The sequence below is a fragment of the Sesamum indicum genome, linkage group LG4, assembly GCF_000512975.1.
Source record: "Sesamum indicum cultivar Zhongzhi No. 13 linkage group LG4, S_indicum_v1.0, whole genome shotgun sequence".
NCBI lineage: Eukaryota > Viridiplantae > Streptophyta > Magnoliopsida > Lamiales > Pedaliaceae > Sesamum > Sesamum indicum.
In genome coordinates this window covers 10,075,381-10,097,695 of record NC_026148.1, presented here as the reverse complement: position 1 = coordinate 10,097,695, position 22,315 = coordinate 10,075,381, and the positions used below count along the sequence as shown (strand labels likewise).

General features: G+C 34.6%; 5 protein-coding genes across 7 annotated transcripts; 2 read left to right on the top strand and 3 right to left on the bottom strand.

Moving 5' to 3' along the window:
• Nucleotides 1,766-3,250, top strand: LOC105160499. Its single transcript, XM_011077897.2, has 3 exons — nucleotides 1,766-2,084; nucleotides 2,892-2,965; nucleotides 3,112-3,250. The coding sequence occupies exons 1-3, from the start codon at nucleotides 1,871-1,873 to the stop codon at nucleotides 3,166-3,168; spliced, it is 345 nt and encodes a 114-aa protein (XP_011076199.1). The 5' UTR covers nucleotides 1,766-1,870; the 3' UTR covers nucleotides 3,169-3,250.
• Nucleotides 6,030-9,228, bottom strand: LOC105160498 (protein GLC8-like). 2 transcript variants are annotated; one of them, XM_011077896.2, is made up of 6 exons: nucleotides 9,101-9,154; nucleotides 8,743-8,807; nucleotides 8,537-8,610; nucleotides 7,923-8,044; nucleotides 6,917-7,093; nucleotides 6,030-6,520 (listed from the first exon to the last, which is right to left on the bottom strand). In XM_011077896.2, exons 3-6 carry the CDS (start codon nucleotides 8,551-8,553, stop codon nucleotides 6,288-6,290), a joined length of 549 nt encoding a protein of 182 aa, XP_011076198.1. In that variant the 5' UTR covers nucleotides 8,554-8,610; nucleotides 8,743-8,807; nucleotides 9,101-9,154; the 3' UTR covers nucleotides 6,030-6,287. The 2 variants fall into 2 exon arrangements, with proteins under 2 accessions (XP_011076198.1, XP_011076197.1); XM_011077895.2 differs by lacking the exon at nucleotides 8,743-8,807 and having other exon boundaries at nucleotides 9,101-9,228.
• LOC105160497 (ADP-ribosylation factor-related protein 1) lies at nucleotides 9,881-12,766 on the top strand. Its single transcript, XM_011077894.2, has 7 exons — nucleotides 9,881-9,983; nucleotides 10,951-11,114; nucleotides 11,330-11,470; nucleotides 11,644-11,752; nucleotides 11,854-11,915; nucleotides 12,291-12,394; nucleotides 12,522-12,766. Exons 2-7 carry the CDS (start codon nucleotides 11,022-11,024, stop codon nucleotides 12,619-12,621), a joined length of 609 nt encoding a protein of 202 aa, XP_011076196.1. The 5' UTR covers nucleotides 9,881-9,983; nucleotides 10,951-11,021; the 3' UTR covers nucleotides 12,622-12,766.
• On the bottom strand, nucleotides 13,088-14,447 carry LOC105160495 (putative uncharacterized protein DDB_G0287975). The gene is made up of 3 exons (XM_011077893.2): nucleotides 14,149-14,447; nucleotides 13,751-13,961; nucleotides 13,088-13,267 (listed from the first exon to the last, which is right to left on the bottom strand). Exons 1-3 carry the CDS (start codon nucleotides 14,296-14,298, stop codon nucleotides 13,215-13,217), a joined length of 414 nt encoding a protein of 137 aa, XP_011076195.1. The 5' UTR covers nucleotides 14,299-14,447; the 3' UTR covers nucleotides 13,088-13,214.
• LOC105160494 (methyl-CpG-binding domain-containing protein 13) lies at nucleotides 15,289-21,168 on the bottom strand. Of its 2 annotated transcripts, XM_020693378.1 has the most exons (9): nucleotides 20,268-21,168; nucleotides 18,847-18,954; nucleotides 18,486-18,581; nucleotides 18,118-18,264; nucleotides 17,745-17,826; nucleotides 17,154-17,387; nucleotides 16,736-16,951; nucleotides 15,754-16,582; nucleotides 15,289-15,653 (listed from the first exon to the last, which is right to left on the bottom strand). In XM_020693378.1, exons 1-9 carry the CDS (start codon nucleotides 20,346-20,348, stop codon nucleotides 15,482-15,484), a joined length of 1,965 nt encoding a protein of 654 aa, XP_020549037.1. In that variant the 5' UTR covers nucleotides 20,349-21,168; the 3' UTR covers nucleotides 15,289-15,481. The 2 variants fall into 2 exon arrangements, with proteins under 2 accessions (XP_020549037.1, XP_020549038.1); XM_020693379.1 differs by lacking the exons at nucleotides 18,847-18,954; nucleotides 20,268-21,168 and adding an exon at nucleotides 18,657-18,833.

Sequence of the window (22,315 nt, the reverse complement as noted above, 5' to 3'; positions counted from 1 at the left end):
TTTTGGCATTAAGAGATTTATAAAGTGTTTACTAAGTTTATTTAATATTTTTAAAACTTATCGTTATATCAAATCTTATTATAAAAATAAGTGTTCATATAGTCTTGATAAAATAAGACGATTGATCTTATTATATGTTAGTGATTTAAAATTCATTATTAATTTGAAAGAATTTGTTAATATCTTAAGAACAAGTTGAAAATTCTTGTTTTTTTTCAAAAAAAAAATAAAAAAAATAATATCCTAACGTCTTATTTTTCAGAACTTCTAAGCTTTTTTTTTTTCTATAAAGAATTACAGAATACTTTATAGCATCTTATAAACTCCTAGAGTAATCACCATGATCGGCAAAATGTGAATTGACTTAAATACCCCACCTCAATTGTATTTAATTATTTCTTACACAAACTACAATATTTTTTTATTAATATCATATTTATTCAAACATGTTTAAAATTAATTTATCTTATCAGTTCTGATTAATTATTTATTTTATTTTTAATTAAATAAATATAATAAAATTTTAATTATACTCACACATCGAGCTTAGTTGTTGCGATCACTCATTTATATAAAATATCTTGATTAATCGGTATAACAAATAGATATTTTTTTAAGAAAAATCAAAATTATGAATTAAGGCTAATTAACGACGATCGCCATCTCCGCTAAAAGGGGTGTTAGATTTTTATTTTGGTTATAGAAGCAAAAAAAGAAAAAAAGAAAAAAGAAAAAGGGAAATTGTACTTAAAATTTCTTCCATATCCTGAGGAGGAATTATTCCATGAGTCACACGCCCCAACAAAATATCTCACCACCCGTCAATCGTCATCTCTCAACCCTGAGATATTTTCACCTCCTCCCTCCGCTTCCCCTAATCGCACCACTTCGTTGGTGTTCCTCACGCTCCTCTACTTTTAGTTTTGCACTTTTCTTTTATTTATTCACCCATTTTGGAATTGCTTTGGAGTGAATTTAAAATAAATAGTGAGTTTAAAAAATTTAAAAAAGATTAATATCATATTGGTTTGAATTAAAAACTGAGTTTTTCCCTTTTAAAAATATTTTCCTGCAAAAAATAACCCACCCCTATTTCGTATATTTATAAGAATTTTTAGTAATTTTTTTAGAAGTATTAAGAGTTTTATCTATTTGATACCACTCGACTTTTATAATAAAAATATTTTATTTAACAACAATGAAGAATTAATTATAATATGAAAAAAATACAAGTTATTGATATGAAGTATATATAAAATTGTCCTGTATGAAAAATAAAATACTAAATTACCTATCTCTCTTATTAAAAATGAAGCAGTGCATTTTCTTGAAAGACGGGTAAACTTTTCTATTTTGAAAAATACAAAAAATAATATATGAATAATTTGCTCATTTATAATATTATAATGAGTAAATTGTATTAAAAAGTCAATCATAATATGCATGTAAGCATTTTTAGTTTTTCTTACCATAATTATTATTTTTCAAAATCCAATCATCCAATTGTTGAACTCCTACAAAACACATCAATTTGAGAACAACATTTTTTTCTTTGTCCTTTTTTTATTTTTTCATGTAAAGCTCTTCTAAATTATTTATTATAAGAGATAGGGAAAAAAAAAAAAAAAAAAGCAAGCAGTGCATGGACGCGTCAACATGGAAGGGAGAGTACAGGACAATGATACTCTCACGCACCACTCGTAGTTGGAACAGGCCGAAACTTTTCTGTTAAAGACGGACCCAAACAGCCACCTCCAAGTCACACTATAAAACCTGGGAGCACCCGAATCTCAACACAACAAAAACCACACAGCCCTCCCGCCGTATTCCACCGGCAACCAACAGTCAGCGGCGGCGGCCCCGCCTACTGATGATGGCCGAGAACAGCAAGAAAGGTAGGGGATCAAGTTGGCATTGGACAAACGAGAGACACGTACATTTCTTGAACTCTATGGAGGCTTCCTTTGTTCACACCATGTTCGAAAGTAACGGTCGACTTCCCCCTCTCGACCGTTATTTACCCGACACCTCGGACTCCACAGAGGATTTGTGTAAGGAAAGACGGCGTAGGCACTCGGCCTCAGGTAAAATTCACATGTATCTCATATACGCACGTATAAAATTATGTAAAATTTTGTTGAAGTAGGGCATTTCGCTTTTCATTTATAGAATAACAACATTTGACGAGGATCGCAAATATTTAACCAAAAATTATGTTGAGGACAAATATAATTATTCACAAGTTAAAAGGAAATGCTGAAGAAAGTGATCCTAAGTTAAGTTTTCATGTTAATTATATCGATATTCGTTTATTTAGATCCTGTAATTTAGAGGTCTACATATACAAATACGTTTTTTTTTTCTTTTTTTTATGCTATACTTCTTAAAATACACTCTCCATTCAACGGTAAAACTTTATACAAGTATCCCTAAATAATTGTATCTGTAATTTTCTAAGATAGAGAATTTTTGTGTATTTATACCAAACCTCGACAAGGGTAAATGTAATTTATGTTAATCTTTCTTGGTAAGGTTGGAAGATCTTATTTGATTTGATGGAGAGAAGCACACATAGCTCATAATTAAAGTAAAATAAAATCCAAGCTCTAATTATTGTAAAGTTTAAAAAAAAAGAAAAAGAAAATTACCCCTTATGAAAAAATTATAACGATTGTACTTTTAAAAATGAAGCAATTTACCTCCATATCTAAGGAGGTAAATTGTTTCATTTTAAAAAAGATAGGGAGGTAAATTGCTATTTATTTTTTCGTAGGGGATAATTTTACTCATTTATAATATCACAGGGGTTGCTCGTATTTTTTTCTAATTAAATATTAAGTTTATTTTTTTAGGTTGAAATAATTAAGATATACAGAATTAAAACATTGTAGATATTGTTGTGTCAAGTGGGAGGACAGAGAAAAAGACCAGAATTTTATCATGCCAAAAATCTTCACAAGATCAGGTTTGTCTCACTCACTATATATATATATATATATCCTTTTAAATCAAGGTCACATGCAACTATAAATCAATTATTTATTTTATTTGGATTGGTTTTAAATAAATTAAATAACCTACATAATTATTTAATTTCTCATTGATTTTCAGGTGGTCCCACAATTTCAGAACGAGAGAGACAATAAAGATAAAGATGATGATAATTGAGAAAGATCATCTTGATGATGATGTCTCCCTTGTAACACCCCCTAATTAAGGAAATTAATATTAGTATTAATTGTTCTCTTCATTATTAATTACTTTATTAATTGTGTTGCCTTTGATCTTTAGTATCATTATTATTATTTTTCCTATTTCCTTTTTATTTATTTCCATTTTTTTTCCCTTTTTTTTTCCCTTTTTGAGATGAATATATACAGTTTCGATCGTATAATTAAAAAAGGTTCCAAAAACTATAAATTACTTCACAATTAATGCACCGGAAGGAATTTAATATTTAATCATGATTACTTATCATGGTTAAAAAAAATAGTCGTAGTAAATAATCATTAACCACAATCGCTTATCAATTATTGGTCGTGATTTTTGTGAGTATGACTAAAAATCATGACAAAAGTATGAGCTATAGCAAAAATAGCCTCATGGTGGATAACTTTTTACATCGATTTTTATTCGATCATGATTAGTAATAATTATTTACCATAATTTTAATCCACGACCATAGTTGATAGTAAGTTTTTCTACTGATGAGGGTATTTATAATAAATTACCCATCGATACAATTTTAGATACCATTGGAATAATTCGAACCTACCATACCTGACAAAGAGATAAATCCGTTCCTATGAATTGAGCCAACATGTGTGGATGTAAATTTTGAGATATATTTCAATATATACAATTCTTTTTCTATTCTTTTAAAATAAATGGTAAATATTCATCGAGACAGTTTTATATACGGACACACATGTTATCATTCGATATGTGTATGCGGTTGGTTATTTGATCTGTTCATGCCGGGTAGTTGAAGAGATAGTTAAAACACGACATTACAACAACTTGATATACAGTTGTTAATTGTCATCATCAATGTCATTAATTTGTAGTTGATTTCGTAATAAATATAAGGATAAATTACCGCTCCTCTTGTTAAAATTTGATATAATTATAAATATCTTTTCGTTATTTAAAAAAATACAAATACCCCACTTCAAATGAAGAATAATTACATAACCTCTGGACGGTGAGGTGGACATTACCATTTTACCCTGTTGAAAAATTTTAAAACATAAAAAAAAATATAAAAACAGAAAAATATTGAGGTGGGTAAAATTGATGGTTCGTAGAGAATATTAGTCCATAAAATTATTTCATAAGATTTTAAAAAATATATAAAATTATAATTCATTAATTCAAAATAATATTTCGATCAGTTCATCATAAAAATTGAATAAAAATCTAACGTGGGCTAACGGAATAGACTTAGTGTTAGACGAATATTAAAATTAGGAGATATTTATAATTTTTAAAACAACGAAAATTTATAATTATATTAAATTTTTGAAAAGATGGCTCATATAATTTAGCCCCTAAATGTAAAGATTATTAGACCTATATGGCTATAGAGACACTATGTCTAGTACTATAGCCGAATAAAATATAGTTTTCAATTATTACTTGTGAATTATAGTTGTGTAAGAACATATATACTAATTTAAAGAAATGGATCTAATCCGTTGATCATCAAACTATTGGTGGATATGGACTAATCTTAAACATCTCACATGAAAGTTTCTTGTTTGGATTGATCAATATCTTGTTGGGCATAAGTTAGATAAGACGTTATGCTTACCACTCATAATTAGAGGGTCAGAATAGGGCTGAAAAACGATTCAACCTATTCATTTAATATCGATTCATAAAAACTTGTTTGAATTTGATTTTTTTAAATTAACAAACAAAATTTGAGTAAAATCTTTTGTTCGATAAGTTTTCGAGTTTGAATTTGATGCAATTAGTGCAAATATAATAAAATATTTAAAAATATCAAATTGTTCGATTCTGATTTATGTTTGAGTGCCATTAAAGTTCGTTTGATCTCTATTATATTAATAATGAAATCAAATTCGAACGAAGTTTTTCAAGCTTGATAATAATTTATACAACTTTGAACAATGGTGAGTTCGACTCCACTCGACTTGAACTATTGACAGGTCTAACTCGAGACCAGATTAGGGGAAAAAAATCTAAAATAACATCGATGACAATCTAATAATAATCACCAATTTTATACATGATGCACTGGTCACCATGGTATGTATACTTGTACGTATACAATCAGATGGATACGGCAAATTGTAATTTGAAAAATAATTTGTTTTAATGTTACTATAGTTTAAGTGATGATATTTTTACATTAATAATCTTTATAATTTTATTAATGATAAAAAATTTAAAAAGATTATCACTAACTAGTGGGAAAAGAAAAACTATGTGATAATTATTACTAGTGTAGTTGGGATATAATAAAAATACAATTATTCTTACGTCGAAATTGTTGCTACACATGTTTCACTATTATCGATAAATTTTTATGCTGTGGCACAATAAAATGTATTATTGTTAAATATTATTAATTTTTGAGCAGAGTTGTTAAATATTATTAGTAATAATATCGAGATATATATATATTTTTCATTAAATAAAATTTGCAAAAAGATTTGTTCTAATGTGATTCCTAAAGTTTATTATAAACACGCAAATAATTTTTAATAAATCAATCAACGTGAAAAAAGAATTAAAAGTGCTACTATCGTAATATCAAAGTTACAGTTAAATGGTTATATGATGAGTTATTTGGCGTAGATCGTACACCAAATAATATCGAGAGCATATATCAGAAAAAAAAAAAAAGAAAATATTTCGTCGACTTCTATAATAATTTTGGATAAATATCTGCTAATCAAATGCAGATGAACATAAGAAACTCGTGTCAGAAACTAGAATCGTAGTGTCTTAACTTTATCACTGGAGCAAAACTCAATAAATCATGTAAGACTGATAGCTAGTAATATAAAAGATCCTTGGCATCAATTGCATCATGAACAGGACGCTCAAGAACACACTGTTTTATTGAACAAGCACAGCAAAAACTAGAGTTCCAAGAACAGACTGTGAAAGGTTCTGTTATCAAATGTTAAGGGTCCATTCAGATGTCTATGTACAAGTTGCAAAATCTGAAAGAGTAGCAAGTAAGCTGCAAAACCACAGTGACGACGGCAACAGAAAGGCACGGTATGATGATGTGGCATGACAGGTATTAAGATTTAAGATCCATTTGCTGGCTTTGATGGTTTCTCAACGTCGATGTCTTCCGCACCATCAGTTATGGATGACGATGAAACACATTGCCTGTCTTTCTTACCATTGGCCTTTGTCTCCTCATCAGACTCATCTTCAAGAAAGGAGCCCTGGCGCAGAAGTTCTTTGACCTTGCGAAACTCGTCGTAGTGAGCTTTCCTGTGCTCCCTAAAGCTCCTGTGTCTCTCAAAGTCGGAACCTGATAGGTTTGCATTAGGAAATGAGTGAGAATCAGGGTTATCTTCCCCAGGTTGGTATATTTCATCTCCCTCTCTCTCTCTTAATGTTATCGTTATCATTAGTATTGACATCACATGCCGTAGCAGATACGAATCATAGAAAATGATGTATAAATGAGTAAATAACTATACCAACTGGGAACAAAATTAAGAACAGGATAACACATATTCTTCTGAATCTCCTCTTTTAAACTAATAATTTAAAGCAATTGCAGCAAATTACAGAAACGTTGAAACCTTCAAACCGTTAAGCTATTCATTTGGTTAAATTAGTAGAAGAATGGAGCCGTTTTGACAACAAGGCGTCATGCCTCAGAGGATAAATAACAGTTAGACTGAAAACAAACAATGCAAACCTTCTCCATCTTGTTCCATTGCATCTGCCTCATCTTCAGATGTACTCCAGCCAGATTGATGCGAGTTAGTTTTGCTGGAGGAAGCTACATCATTCAATGCTGAACGGATGGCTTCTGCATGCATTGCGTCCTCCAAACCATCTTCGAAACTTCCGCTTCTAATAGGAGATAATGATCCTACATTCATCAAAAGAAACCAGTAGAGTTAATGTTATAGCACATGTTTTCAATAGTTTCAACAACTAGTTAAACTTCACTAAAAAATGTGCATGTAGCATATTCAGAAGTCACTGACAACTAGTTAACATTCAGCATGCACCATTCTTATATCAGAAAAATCTATCATGATATCACTAAACATAAATTTATGTGGTCTGATAAAATATGTCTCTTGCCCCCGCTCCCCAAAAAAATAATTGGTGAACCTACTAATTGCAGGACGGGATCTTAGGTGTAGGAATTGCAGCACCATAAGAATCAAAAAGAGATAAGAGCCAACTCTCTTGACATCCAGCACACTACCTCTACAGAAATTGAGCATTGTTTAATAGAAAGATCTATTTACGTGTTCATGACGGAGGGCCCCAAACCAAAACAGAAAAAAGTAGAGAACAGAAAGAGAAACTTTTCCTGCAAACAAGAAGTCAATACCCAAATAGAGAGAAACCAACATGGCAGGCACCAGACAGAATGATGAATTGGGAACTAAGGTCATCATGTTTAGAATGCAAGATCAGCTCAGATTTGACCCAGCGCACGACCAAGAAATTAATTAGGCTCACATGACAACATACAACATATCCAAACAAGCCACATAAAAGGGATTGAACCATCTTATCAAGGTAGTAACTTCAACAATCATATTGCTAAACGTGAACCAAACAAATATTTATCATGACAAAATCCACAAGGAATAGGGAAATTTCTAAAGCATGATTAGAGGAAATGAACCTATATCAAAATCACAGATAAGATACATGCAAATGTAAAAGAAACCCATACATACCTTCATCATCAATCATTGGATGATAAGGTGTCTTCGGTTCAGTTATTTTCTGCCTCACGGGTTTAGTTGCCTCGATTTCCCCCAAGTTATCTTCATCCCATTTCACTCTTCCCCTGGCACCTCTATAAATTGCCAGCATCAGTATAATTTCAGTGAGGAGTTAAAACTTCACCTTAACAAACAGTTCATTGTAACTGAAACTCGTGCATATAAGAAAGACATGAGACCTCATCTTGACTAATGCCACGATAAGTCAATTACATCTACTACTACGAAATTTCAATTATTCAACGAATTATAGGGCACCCAGGAACCACCATGCTTTAGATGTCAGCAAAATACTTTACTGTTATCTGTGACAGGTTACTCAATTCACATGTGGATTTTCTAAGGTAAGGTTTCCAGCCACCATACTAGATCCAAGACATATCATATGAAGCCTTTTTCTGACATGCAAGAGAAAAAATAAAGAATTAGAAATCAATCCAATTTTGAATGGCATTCCATTTCAAGTCCTAATTATATGATAAGAACGACTACAGACAAAATAAATGTCACATACAAAACAAGAGTATCCGACAAAAAGGCCATAACATAAATAATAAAGAAATTACTTCTTCATATCAGCCATCTGATAATCCTCCGTATCCCCAAACCACACTCAAAAATGGACCGTAGGCCGAATACTCTGTAACAAGAAAACACATACACTCATTACATCAAAGTGTCAAACCTGAGATGGTGTCTACAAAGAAAATAACAATTTTAACATAATGTCCATAAAAGCCCACTATTCATGCTTTGATCAATGTTTTACCACCTTGAATGTCTTCCTGTCAATTTCACCACCGAAATTCAAGAACCAAGGTTTTGCCTCAAATCGAACTGCACAACCGTCAAAAGACAGCAGCAAAAACGGAACAAACACAAAAAGCCCTCACCAAAACAAGATTTAAATCATTAAAATTCTAAAAGATATTCATAAGCCGACAATTAAACCAATCAACAAAATTCAACCGAAAAATACAATTCAAGGCCCGGAAAATGCAATCTTCTCGGGCCATGACGTCAGAATTCAAATGGAAATACGACGTCAAAACCCACAATATGGAAAAGCCAAAAACCATTAGATCAAACGACCAAAAATTAATTCAGAATAAAGGAGAAAAAGTTTCTACCTTAATGAAGAAATGACGGACTTTCTTCTTCAGCTCTTTTACTCCTTCTCGGGAGCTTATGATAACAAAATAAAAACAAAAATTATGAGCTTTATTTTGTTCTTCGCGGGGCATTTACATGGTTTCCCCAAATGCCCCCAGGGTCCGAAACAAATGACGACTATACCGGGAGTCTTTTGCGGGTGCGGTCGGGTTTTATTGGACTATCCAGATCCAGATTTAGAATACGTTCTTTTTTTTTTTTTTAAATTAGAATTGGGATTAATACCCAATAAATATTTATATGGATTGTAAAAGCTAAAAAAAATTAATAGTAAATTTCATTAAATGTCAATAATTATATATTAACGAGACATATATTTGATTTAATTATTAATAATGACTAAAGAATTTTAGAAAAATAAAAAAAACTCAGATCGATCCTCGATAATGTACTTGATTGGTTAAATTTTAATCTATTTTATTTATTTTTAACTAATTTATTGCTTTTTTATTTAAATAATAATATGTAATTTATTGGGTACTAATAATTTAGAAAGTATGTGGCCATCTTAGATAGTATTTAAATCTTAGAGCTCTTACTTATGAATTAATTATTACCAATACAAATTATTATTCAAATATGAGCTATTTAAATAAAAACTATATGCATATGGCTTCATAAGTTCATATTCTAAATGGATCGGGCTAGACCCTGTGGGTTCCGGACTTCTGAGGGGCGTGACCCGACCCCTCTTCGGGAGGGGCATTATAGGCATCCGACTCGTAAACGAGAAAATTGGGGAAACAAATCTGAGTAGCGAAAGCTGAAGACAGAAAAACGCATACACCTCTTTGTGGAGCTCTTCAATTCACTTTTACCACTGCCCTAGAACACACACCAGTATGTTTCTCTTTTTCGATTTCCCAATGCATTCCGAAAATTTTGTTTGTTCCTTTCTGAATTATGGAATTTCGTGATTGTGATTTATGCTGTAGTAAATTCCATTTTGCATTTTTTTCTCCAGTTCTTGATCTTGGTGTTTTGACTTTTTATGTTCTTGTAGGTGACTGAATTGAGTGCGTTTATGAAGTAATGTTCCTTTTATTTTTTTTGGTTGGTTGGATCATGCGTCGATTTGTTTTCGGTGTGAGAAAGTTGAGATCTTGATCATTGGGCACTGTAGGAGAATTTCTTCTTTTTCTTGATTTTAGTGTTCTTACGAGGCAGTGAGTTTTTATTTTGGGCATCGGATAATCTGGATCATTGGTTCTTGAAAAAATAAAGAAAAAACATGGTTTCGTTCCTTCATGGTTTAAAGGGTGTATCTAGAGTTTTGCTCCTTGGGCATCCGGATTCATTTATAATTTACTTTGCATTTTATTCTGTGTTTTTGAGGGGCTAACACCTACATCTGGATTCGTTTATAATTGACTGAATTGAGTGTGTTTATAAAGTTTGTTCCTTGGATGTCATTAGATATTAGTTTAATGATAGTTTGATGATCATATAAGCAAAATGGCTGTCCGGTGCACATGACCTGAACAGCAGAAAAAAAATACATTGTTGAAATTTCGCTGACAGACATTCTAGATAAAGATAGTCTCTTGTTGCTCCAGCTGTTGGAATTTTCTAGTTGTTTAGGAAACGTTTTGGTTTGTGGAGTAATGATAGTTGCTTTAATCAGACCAGATGTTTTTGTGACATTAGCACTTGCTGCATACCTCATTAGTATATTAAGTGTAGATCTTACGGAAGCAACTACTCATTCTTCCACTCGAACCAGTAGAAGATTAAGATTGCTAATTCTGTCTTATCTTTCTTTATACTGCTGATGTATTTTATATCCGTTTGCATTCTACAATTGCAGGGTGTGGAATTGAGTTCCTAGTTTTTACTGACAAAAGGCTTCATAGAAGTATAGAACAGGGCTACTCACAGATGTTTTCACTGTTTTATGGACTATGGAAGTACATGTTCAGCAAAATGGAGTTTCATGTTCTTATTCTTGGAATTGACAAGGCTGGAAAAACAGTAATATTCTCAACTAGTCTACTCTGATTACATGCACTTCTTTCTTTTGCTTATCTCTGTCTACTTGTTAGATCCTTAATTTGATGCAATCGATCTGATACATGAAGATAGATAACTACAAGCAGGAGACACTTCTCCTTATCTATAATGAAAGTCGAGCGGAATTGTTTTAGTGCCAAATCATTGTTTTGAGCTAGTTCAAACATGAATTTCAGACATTGCTGGAGAAGTTGAAGGCACAGTACTCGAACTTGGAAGGCCTTCCTCCAGACCGAATTGTTCCAACTGTAGGGCTCAATATTGGTCGTGTTGAAGTGTCTAATACAAAACTAGTATTCTGGGACCTGGGAGGTCAGGTTTGGAATGTGCTCTGAACTTCTTTGCTAATTGGTCTTTGTAACTGCAAAAATTTCTGTGACCTTGACAAATTCATAATTTTCAATTTATATTCATATTTGACCGTGAATTCACGGTTCTGTTTATTTCATTACGAGAAATTTATACTGATGCAAGACTTAATTTTCAACAGCTTGGTCTTCGCTCCATCTGGGAAAAATATTATGAAGAGGCACATGCTGTGATTTATGCAGTTGATGCCGCATGTCCGTCCCGTTTTGAAGATTCAAAATCAGCACTTGGTAAACATTCTGGGCGCAATAATACTTGTCATTGCGAGTTGTTCTCAGTATATTTGCTCATTATGTTATGATGCCACCCCAATTTTCTCTCTGGTTTGCAGACAAGATTTTACGGCATGAGGATTTGCAAGGAGCTCCACTGCTGATATTGGCAAACAAGCAGGTAACTATTTCTTCTGTCCCACTTTAGGATTGCCTGGAATAGTTGTTTATTGAGGAACATGGATCTTAACTTCATTTTCTGAATGTTGTCGGTGTAATATGATAGGATTCTAGGATAATTCACCCAGTTATGATTTGCCGCTGATAGGCTTCTCCCTCTGCACCTTTCTCAGACCAAGTACTTTTATGTTATCCTGTCATTGCTGCTGATTAGCTTTAATATATGATCCTATTGTATGAAATTTCTCTATCCATTTGTTTCATTAAATTTATCATTCAATATATAGGAATACTGTGACAAAATGAGAAGAAGATGGATCCAACAAACAAATTTCATTTACAATGTAATTAGATGAGTGTATTGTGTACTCCACAGGATCTCGAACAAGCTGTATCAATTGATGAACTTGCTCAATATCTGGACCTCAAGACATTGGATGAGCGAGTTTATGCATTTAAAGCTGTTTCAGCTTTTGATGGGTAAACAGATGGATTTTAATTTATCTAGTTTGTGACAATTTAATAAGTTGTTTGGGTTTCAGGGGATCCCACCCTCATCGCAAGTCCAACACAAGGGATATGTGATCAATTTGAGATTTTGTTGCAGGCTGGGCATAAAAGAAAGTGTAAACTGGCTGGTAGATGCTATGGAGAGGAGTAAGAGAACTGAAACGTTGAGGCTTCGTGCTGGATCTAGTGTTGTTTAGAACTGATATTGTATACATACCGCCACACCTTCCGTGTAATGTTGTGCGTAAATCAAGGGTCAATCTCATGCTATATGATGTAATATCGAACCTATATTATTGAATAGTTCTCCCGCAACAAAGTTGAAGTTCTTTCTGAAACTAACTTTGGTTTTACCACTTTTCACCCCATTTTCCAATTAGCATGGAATAACTTTTAGCCCATTAGGTTTTAGCAGTGATCCAAGTTATACTTCAGGACTGTTCTCGAAATGCATCATATGGTGGAAACCTTTCCTTAGTATAGAGAATAGGATTATGTTACTCATTCGTACATCTCCTCTAAGAGCCATACCATTGGATAAAAATACAGTACAACACATAAACTATTGCATTGAATTTAAATAATTTTTCTTCACATTATTTTTCTGAATTAAAATTTTAAAGAAACATCATTCAAGACAATGTAAGCTCAACACTGAACATATAAACCAAGGAAACAGTAGGTTGGCAATGTTTATGATTATACAGCGGCCTTCAGGCAAAAATCCTAAGATTCACTAGTACTTGTAACATTGTTTCAGATCACCAACTCTTGGCATTAGATCACCGAATTAGTGCAGCACCATGGGTGCAGTGGCTTTTTCCTTGACAGCAGGTTGAGGTTCTGCAAAGAGCAAACCACAAATCCAACTCTACGAGTTATTGTCAGCAAAAAGCAAAAAAAATGAAACCTTGAACTGGAGAACATGACTGAATACAATTACCGTAAGCTAAAATCTACAGTAGAATTAGCAAGCGTGCAAGTCAAAGTAGAATGCAAGAAGACCAGTTTCAAGAAGTCATAAATGGTAAGTCTGATTACCATCTCATACATGCATCACATTCATACCACTAGAACATCTCAAATTAGAGAGACAACAAATTGAAACACATGGCCTTATATTTCAAGTTACAGATTTAGATATTTACACATAAACCTAGTATCATGGAATTTGCTAGGAAATGTGCGTTCTGAAAATCCGGGGTCTGGTGTTCATTTTCGTGTGTATGAGAGACTAATGGCATTACGTGCAAAATGATGCTTCCAAATATAAAGCAAATGGTATCTTCATTGATAAGTTCTTGCACATATCAGATGTATCCTTACTGGATATAAGAGCTTTAGGCCTGGTTTTGAACAAAATCTTGTGGCGAATAACTCCAATCACATCCAATTCTACCCCTCCGGAATTCACATCGTCTTCACCCTCCTCTTCTTCTTTTCGGAGTTTGATCTTCCTCAACACTAAAATCGGCTTCTTCAGACTCACTTTTGTTCCTGTCAGCTCATGGTACCCAACTGTAAATGTATAATTTTCCTGAAAACCCAGAAACAGAAACAAGACAATGAACCCCTCAATCAACAGTAAATGTGCAAACCTTTCGGAAAATCCACCCACTAGCTACACACACAAAGTAAGAAGATGCCCGGAATTTTTACCAAAGGAAGAAAAATGAGTTAATCGGAAGCACCTGTAAATGGTAATAAGGGAAAATGTAGGAAACCTGAGAAGAAGGGCGGCAGAGGACGCCGATCTGGAGGTTCTGGAGGCGGTTCTCAAAAGAGGGTTGGGCTTGAACTACCCCTTGAAGTTCCACAATTGCCCATTCCGGGCAGTTGCCCTCTCCACAACTGCACTTCACCTTGATTTGCATTTCTTTATATGTTCTCAATTGATGAAACTATGATCCATTTCCACTGTTTCTTCTTGTCTTACTAATTTATGAAATTAGGGTTTTGATAACCGGGGGAGTTGAAGCAGCAGCAACACCTGTTGCTTGGAAGTGGATTTGGCGCCAAAAAGTTAATCTGTTTCCGGAGTGTTGATACGGCGTCGTTTTATACGGAGGACCGAATACATAATCAAACTAAACTCGTGGTGGCCTAAATATAATATTAGAACAGGCTCGTTATTTCAGAAATAGATTATTTGGAATCATTAAATTAATTAAAACTATTTTTTAAAATTACAACAAATACAAAGTGATTATCATCATATCAATCAATAGTGAGTTTATAACAAGGGAAAAAATATTTGTTTTTGTTATCTAAACATGAAATATAGATTTAATACATAAATAGTACAATTCATTTTCTTGATTAAGTTATGGAATAATTACATTGCCACAAGATTTGATGTATTTACACATAAATTCATTGTATTTTGAAAAATTACATTCAATATTTCTGGCGTTTGTTCCTATTTAACAAATAGATTCTTCCGTTAGTCAAAATTTACTGAATTTGCTAATAATAGTAAAAACATTAAATGAAAATGCATTTTTATCCATAGTTGGCTTATTATTCATTTATTGCAAGTTAAATAAATCTTTTCTGACCAAAATAACCTACTCACATTAATTCATGTGAAAGTGTGTAAGAATTATTTGATTATAAAAAATTTATTTGATCTACAATAAGACGGTAATAAGTCAATCGAGAATGAATTTATATCTTCATTTTTTTTCTTTTTTTACTAGTATCAACAAAATTGATAAATTTTAACTAACGAAAGAATCTATTAGTTAGACATCATAAACGAATATTAGAGATGCTAAAAGTAAATTTTTTTATTATTATTCAAGTAATCAAATTTTTATCTTCTTCTCTTTGTTGTCACATAATAAATACTCAAAAGAAAAAAAGAGAGAAACAGAACAATATATACAACAAAGAGGGAAAAGAAGAGTTCTAGCACTAGATTAGCATTTTTACAGCACTTGAAAGTGTAGTCAGCTGCTGCAGAAAATCACAGAATTACGATTCAAAATTCTATTGCACGCTTTCTGCATACATACAACCAATTTCACAGACTAAGTCATACACCACCCCAACTTCCTACATGAAATTCTGCTTTCGCCCTTCGACCCCGTTGCGAAGGCCGACAAAGTTCTGTGAGCCACCATGAGGAGGAGGGCAATCTCTCATACCTTGTTGCCTCATGTAAGGCTTTTTTACAGCATTCGGTTGGCCAACTGATGAGTATACCGATGGGTAGACGTTATCTAACCTGAACTCTGGTGCCGTTAGGCTGTTGCATCCACCGACTCCTGATGAGCCGAGAGGCTGCTGGAATGACACCCTGTGTACCGTGGTAGACGTTATCTAACCTGAACTCTGGTGCCGTTAGGCTGTTGCATCCACCGACTCCTGATGAGCCGAGAGGCTGCTGGAATGACACCCGCCATTGTGTACCGTCCTCGGCAGGCGTTTCACTGGTGAGCATTTTCACGGCAAATTCAAAGCAAGGATCGGCCCAGATATCGCCAGACGGCAACATGGAAGACGAGGATGAAGTTTGATTAGGTGAAGCTAGTGATGAGACGGGACTCTCGCCGAGTTTGTCCATATCTTCGATAGGAATTGCACCGGTGAGAGTTTTGACTGCAAATTCAATGCACGGATCCATCAATAGATCCTTCAAAGAGGAGTCGAGATGTTTTTCGTCCTTGTTTTCTTCCTTACAGTCGACACCAACATCTTTATGGTCTTTAAGAGATGAAAGATTTCTCTGAACAACTGGTTCCTTTTGCTCATTGTCAGTAGGATTTTCTGTTTTGCATTTTGAAGGAAGCTCTTTCGGGTTGTTGCATCTATCGAATTTTCCGATAGTATCAATGTCTGGCTCATCTGACTGTCCAGCTTTAACAACACTTTTGGAGGTATTAACTTCTGGCTCACATGATAGTGCAGCCTCAGCTCCAGCTTTGTCACTGGTTTTCACTTCCAACGATGGATCAACTTCCACACATGCAAGTCTCTTTGAAGCTCTCCGAGGCAAGTCACTCGTCCATTTGCTATTTGTGTTTTTTCTCTTATTTTGGCACAGTAAACTTTCATGTTCTTGTTCCTCTCCCATTGTACCTTTCTCTTTCTCTTTGCGTTCGAAGCCATTGGTCACTGGCGTATCAACATTTTTCTTCCCAGCACCTTCTGAGCCTGCCAACACAACACACCAAAAGAACTTTTCACATTCAGAATTTCAGTTTGAACATCAAGCAAACAAGTTCCATAGTCGGGAACTTAATGCATGCGAGAAACATTCTCAGGGAGTTCAATGCAATGATAAATCATGACCGAACATCTTATCACCTGATTCTACCGACTGATCTTTACTGATATTATCTTTTAGTTTACTGTCAGCCAATCTCTTGCTTTGCCTTCTCCCATATTTCAGGTCTTCCTTTCTATTAACCAGTGGTAGCGTATTTGGAAGGCTCCCAGCTGCGGAATCAAAGTTTCTCTTAAGTTGCTTCGTAACATTTGCTTCAGGCATATCTACTTTTTTCTCTGCACCACCCACTGATCCTGCAGTTGTAATTTACATCACCAGGATATTATACATCAGTTCAGCAGAAAAACTATGGTACTTGAGGTGAAGTTTCTTTGATCATATTATCCTCTTCATGTCAACTCTTCGTGAATTGTATTCATTCAGAGGCATTGACCAGAAAGGGGTGCAAGTTAGGAAAACAGTTTCGTGTACTACGCCTAAGACTCGGTACAGTACCTGACTTGAACCTCCGATCCCCATCAGCTCTTTTATCTACTTTGTTGTCAGCCAATTTCTTTATTCCTGCCATTCTATCTGCATGTTGTTTCACTCTGTAGACCAATTGTAGCTTATCAGAAAGTTCAATAGCTAGAGAATCATCTTCTTCTTTTCGCTCCAAATGATTGTCCTCCTCTGGTTTGCTCATGCTATTCGTTGCAGCAGGTTTCAAGGCAGCAGCAAGTTTTAGTCCTGATTGCAAGAAAGAAAGATTACAATATCAACCATATAATAGTTTACGACAATCAGAAAGTTGCTATTAGAAAATGTAATCATACTGAAAAAAGCAAATTCTTATCAGTGAACCGCTATTCTGTGTCTATGTGCATTTCTTTTCATTGAATGCTCAATTGTAAGAAAGGTGAAAGTTGTTACAATTATTTTCAGCCTTCTAAAGCAAATTGCATCCCGTCACAGGCACAAAATCAGCTGAGACGAGCAGGAGGACAAAATGAAAATTCATAAATCTATTCTACAAGGTGAATAAATCTTTACAATGCATTATTATGTTAGGTAGCGGAATACAATGTCCAAGAATAGGCTCAACACCTGACTTTATGCTTTCATGCCCACTTAAATTTTTTTCTGCTGTCTTGTCCATCGACCTCTGTCGTTTGGCCTCAGCAGTTGACTAGGGATGAACCAAGCAAAGTTAAAGTAAAGTTAGAGAATGCAGAGAATCCATAACATAAACATAAAAGGCCGCATCTAAATTGCATAAACAATTCATTAATAGAAGGCACCAAGCCCGAAACACAGAGAACCTCTGGTATGCACCAAGCTATGACAATATTAAGGCACGTAAAAAGAAAAAAGATCATGAAGCACGATTCGGTAGTATACTGATCTAAGCAAAGGAGTCAATTTACAAAAGGAAAACAGAAAACATATAAGGAAATGAAACACATGAAAAGCTACTGACAGATTGAGGATGATCTCCCAACTCCTGATTGATGTGACCTTTGCTATCTAGCTTGAACTCCGCTTTTCCTGAATCCTTAGATTCTAGGTAGCGGAAAACTTCTTGCATAGAGCGGAAGTAACGTCCGGTAACAGGATCAATGTAATACTGCAAGAATCACAGACAAACTAGAATAAATAAAGATTCTCTGGAGAAAGAATGAAAATACAGATTTTGAGCCAAGATTAGAATGCATGAATTTATGCACAAAAAATGGACAGCAAAATAAGCAGTTTCAGAAGGCGGACAATCTGCTAAAAGTAGAAAAGCAATGATGTGGTAAGAATCAGAATGAAATGAGAAAATAAAGATAATAAAGGAATCAATACCGGATCTCTCCTGGTTTTGCGACCCTTCTTCGTCGTTCTGATTTCCTTAATCCATCCGGGAGGCAATTTGTCTGCCACAGTCTTTCTGATCTCGACCTACAATGTTGCAACAATAAAAAAACCACACGAAATGCAAGAAGAACTGTTGCAAGGAAAATCTCAGATGCATACCCCTTAATAATGTGAGATTACAGTGGGTCCGCCACATTATATGGGTCCCACATCTCGGAAAGCACAAGAACAGATATATCGTATATCCTTCCAGTTGGACTATTTGTCCTGGAGGAATATCAGAAATGAAGTCAAGGTTAAACTAATATGGCTCCTACAAGCATTTGTAAGCGTCCCAGCTGGCATTCACCTTATTATTAAGCGCCCTGGGTTTCCGACCTTTTGCTGAATATTTGAGGTACCGAAGCACTTCCGGCTTGGAGTTGAATTTGAGGCCATTTGAGGGATTCACATAATACTAGAGCAAACCCATAAAATAATCAGAAACAGAAGTTAGACGTCATTCAAGGTAACAAAACTAGATCGGTGAAAGATCTGCAGGAACCATCTGAAAGAAAGTTCGTAACAATATGATTTTGCAAATGAATGGAGAGGAGATATCTCAAGTATAACGCTTTCTTGTTTGGAATGCATTTATTACACCACCAAAATACAATAAACAATTCCATACAGGACAACCCAAAAGAAGAATAATTTGTTTTCGTCACTTCAGAGACTAACAAGAACTGAATGCCCGTTGGTCCGGAAAGAAGAGGGCAAAAAGAACATACAATAGATCTTACTAAAAGGTAAAGATCAGGTCATTATAAGGAAACATAACCCAAAATATTGCTCTCGTCTTGACAAGCAATAAATTGAATTACAAACAATCCCTTCATCCCTTTCCGCTCCCCCAGCCCCTCAAATTTGTCCTCAGAAACCCTACTGTGAATTGTTTAATATGTCTGTAGCTTCTCCGGTTTTATCAAAACCATCACATTAGATTACCATAAAAGCAACTAATTCCCACTTATAAATTGATCGTGGAACTTTCCCTGGAAGGAATCAGAGTAACGCCTTATTCAGAGAATTGAAGACAAGTGAGTGCTAATATCTACTTGCTCATACGATGGCCTAACCGCATTATTTATGTCCGAAACTTTCATTGCAAAACCAATTATGTTGCTCAACTTCCTCAGATAACTCAAAAGTAAGAAGGGTACTGTTCCAACTCACCCCAAATTGTAGGAAACCCACTGTATTGGTCTAATCAAGAAATTAACATCAGAAATATGATTTCCAGATGCTTTGCTACGACAAGGTCCAATGAGGTAATTCTTCTGTTTCCATCAATCTATATTAACTCAAAATGAATAAGAAGATTTTGGTTTCAGCCACTTCATTTTACCTCTAGCTGAATTCCAGAAAGAATAAACAAAGCCCTAATATTGCAGCCTTAGATAATTATACATAACCTCAATAATCCGCTCCAGCTTTCCCTAACCTCAAAAATGTTTCTTGTTTCCATTTTTCGGCATTCAGGCAAATAAAGCAGAAACACAATAGCATACATCACGCAGCAGTTCAATTTCTAATTAGAGCACTTCCAAGTCAAAACATCAAAATTTTGATTTATCAAACATCAAAATAGATGTATTTACCAGCATGCAAAACCACAATCCACAAAAGCACACAGATCGACAATCAACCATAACTTCTCAGACAATAGTAATCATAAGATTTACGAAGCAGATAAACAGCGAAATTAGAGCACTTTTTCAACAAATTTACCTTGTCTTTCCTTCCACAACTCCGAACTTTCACACTAACTCTCCAACCCACTGGTAACCAGTCCGGGTGTTCACAACCCATTTCAAGAAACACTCTAACAGGTACTAATCTAAAATCAGAAATAGAACCCCCACAAACAAGAAACGCATAAAAAGAGAAGAAAATCAAGAAAATACAGACACACACTACAGACACTAATCACATCCTTTCACTATAAGCTTCCACTCTCCACTAAAATCCCAGCTGACTGCAAGTTCCGCGACTCTTTCTTTCACTGAAGAGTGAAGATTAAAGCAAGAAAAGTTCAGAAAAGAAAAAAATAGTTAACAAATAGTGTTAAAGAGTTAATGGGGTGCGGTAATAAGGTGAGGGAATCGGACAAAACGCATTGACAACCACGTGTTGCCAAACTTTCTGCGTTTGCATTCCGAGAAAACCCCAAAACGTGTCCGAGATGATTGCATAAAATCTAGTAATATTGAACGGTACGTTTCAAGAATTCAATTAAAGCGTTTTTTGGTTTCTTCTTTTGTTGGGTTTTTATTTTATCCTCTTTGACCAGATACCCCATGTGACATGCACTGAATTTGTCATTTGTGGCCTGTGGGTGGTGGTTTAGCTAGTTAGGTATTTCCCACCAACACTTCAACCACAAAAAATAAGGGAGAAAATGCCTGAAATTCAAAGCAAAATGAGTAAAAACTAAAAAGAAGGAATTTTTCAATGTAAAGTTTTCATTTTTCTCTCTAACCAGTGACCATCATCATGTTATTGGCAACAGTTAGCGAACGGGTTCTTGAGTACAAGAAGCAATCAAGGGGAAAGTGCAAGCAGCACAGAACTTAGATTTTGTTTAATTGCTGGGTCCATGAGAAGATGCCCATTCATAACTTCAGATTGAGCCCACTAAAGCATCTTATTAATTAAGAAAAATTACTTTTCTCTGACTTTTCTCCTTTTTATCTGCAGCCCAGTTCCTCTTTTTCCTTCTCTTTTGAGCATCTATGGGGATTTTACTTTACAAGGTGGGTTGACACAGTCACTACTCTTAAATTTGGTGGGTTCTTATGGGACCTACTAATAAACATCTATAATTGTTCTGGAACTTCACACTGGATAGAGGAGAAAAAAAGTATGGAGAAAAGCATTTAGAATCTTGATTTCCTTGACATCACTAAATGGTAAAGATTAGCCACTTCTTGAGAAAAACAGAGCAGATGAAAATTACTCAAACCCCACCAACTGATAAAGTTTCCTTGTTTATGTGTTCATTATTTGTTGCAAAATTCTTATAGTACAACACAGGTGCATGATCAGCACACTACGCAAAAAATTGATTCTCCAGTTTCAAACAACACCTAATGATCTCTTTTCCAGACATTACCAACCAGAAACGGACAGGGACTCTAGGAAGAACTAAATATACTCAAATGATTACACTAATGCTACAAATGTTTGATGGGAAGCAGAGAATTGAATGTTAATAGTTGAAAATAATCAGAGATGGTTCTTCCTCCTAAAGTTATATTTATAGGCCCAGATGTTCTAACGGGTCTCCTCCACGTGGCAGCATCTCAAGCCTTGAGCTGATAAAAAGTCTACGGTTCAGATCTCAAGTTACTAATGTGGGTCGGGTCGAAGTTGGGTTGTTCTAACGATCTGACCTGGAAAAAAGTACACAGATCTTGGGTTTTTATGGCATTTTACCCCTATAGAAGGGTCATTAAGGTACCGGAGAAAGGTAGACTAGAATTTAGCTCTTATTCTTTCTTCATTGGCAGCATCATTCATGTCCATGCAACCGCACAGATGAACCTGTGCTGAGATGATCATAAGTATGACAAACAAGAATGAAGTTGTCTGAGTTCTCATATCTGAATTCACTTAAATACAATCAAAATCTTGAGCAAAGAGATTTGAAGGTTAAGAGCAAATGGTGCTTGTAAATGTTCGGTGCAATGAGGGTCAGAACTTCTTTATATAATGAAAGCAAGAGGCATTGAACTATGATCAGGAGCAACTTTTCGACTTAGTACAAAAATTCCAAG

Excerpts from the sequence above, each read along its gene's own strand:
- LOC105160494 (XM_020693378.1), bottom strand. The coding sequence starts at position 20,348 with ATGGGTTGTGAACACCCGGACTGGTTACCAGTGGGTTGGAGAGTTAGT. Across the intron at positions 17,388-17,744 it reads GCATGAAAGCATAAAGTCAG|GACTAAAACTTGCTGCTGCC; the intron begins GTGTTGAGCCTA and ends TCTTGCAATCAG. Across the intron at positions 15,654-15,753 it reads CTAACGGCACCAGAGTTCAG|GTTAGATAACGTCTACCCAT; the intron begins GTTAGATAACGT and ends ACCAGAGTTCAG.
- LOC105160495 (XM_011077893.2), bottom strand. The coding sequence starts at position 14,298 with ATGCAAATCAAGGTGAAGTGCAGTTGTGGAGAGGGCAACTGCCCGGAA. Across the intron at positions 13,962-14,148 it reads TCTGCCGCCCTTCTTCTCAG|GAAAATTATACATTTACAGT; the intron begins GTTTCCTACATT and ends CTGGGTTTTCAG. Across the intron at positions 13,268-13,750 it reads GCCTAAAGCTCTTATATCCA|AACCTCAACCTGCTGTCAAG; the intron begins GTAAGGATACAT and ends TGCTCTTTGCAG.
- LOC105160499 (XM_011077897.2), top strand. The coding sequence starts at position 1,871 with ATGATGGCCGAGAACAGCAAGAAAGGTAGGGGATCAAGTTGGCATTGG. Across the intron at positions 2,085-2,891 it reads GCGTAGGCACTCGGCCTCAG|ATATTGTTGTGTCAAGTGGG; the intron begins GTAAAATTCACA and ends AAAACATTGTAG. Across the intron at positions 2,966-3,111 it reads AAAAATCTTCACAAGATCAG|GTGGTCCCACAATTTCAGAA; the intron begins GTTTGTCTCACT and ends ATTGATTTTCAG.
- LOC105160497 (XM_011077894.2), top strand. The coding sequence starts at position 11,022 with ATGTTTTCACTGTTTTATGGACTATGGAAGTACATGTTCAGCAAAATG. Across the intron at positions 11,471-11,643 it reads TCTGGGACCTGGGAGGTCAG|CTTGGTCTTCGCTCCATCTG; the intron begins GTTTGGAATGTG and ends AATTTTCAACAG. Across the intron at positions 11,916-12,290 it reads TGATATTGGCAAACAAGCAG|GATCTCGAACAAGCTGTATC; the intron begins GTAACTATTTCT and ends TGTACTCCACAG.
- LOC105160498 (XM_011077895.2), bottom strand. Across the intron at positions 7,094-7,922 it reads TCCAATGATTGATGATGAAG|GATCATTATCTCCTATTAGA; the intron begins GTATGTATGGGT and ends TGATGAATGTAG. Across the intron at positions 6,521-6,916 it reads AATGGAACAAGATGGAGAAG|GTTCCGACTTTGAGAGACAC; the intron begins GTTTGCATTGTT and ends CAAACCTATCAG.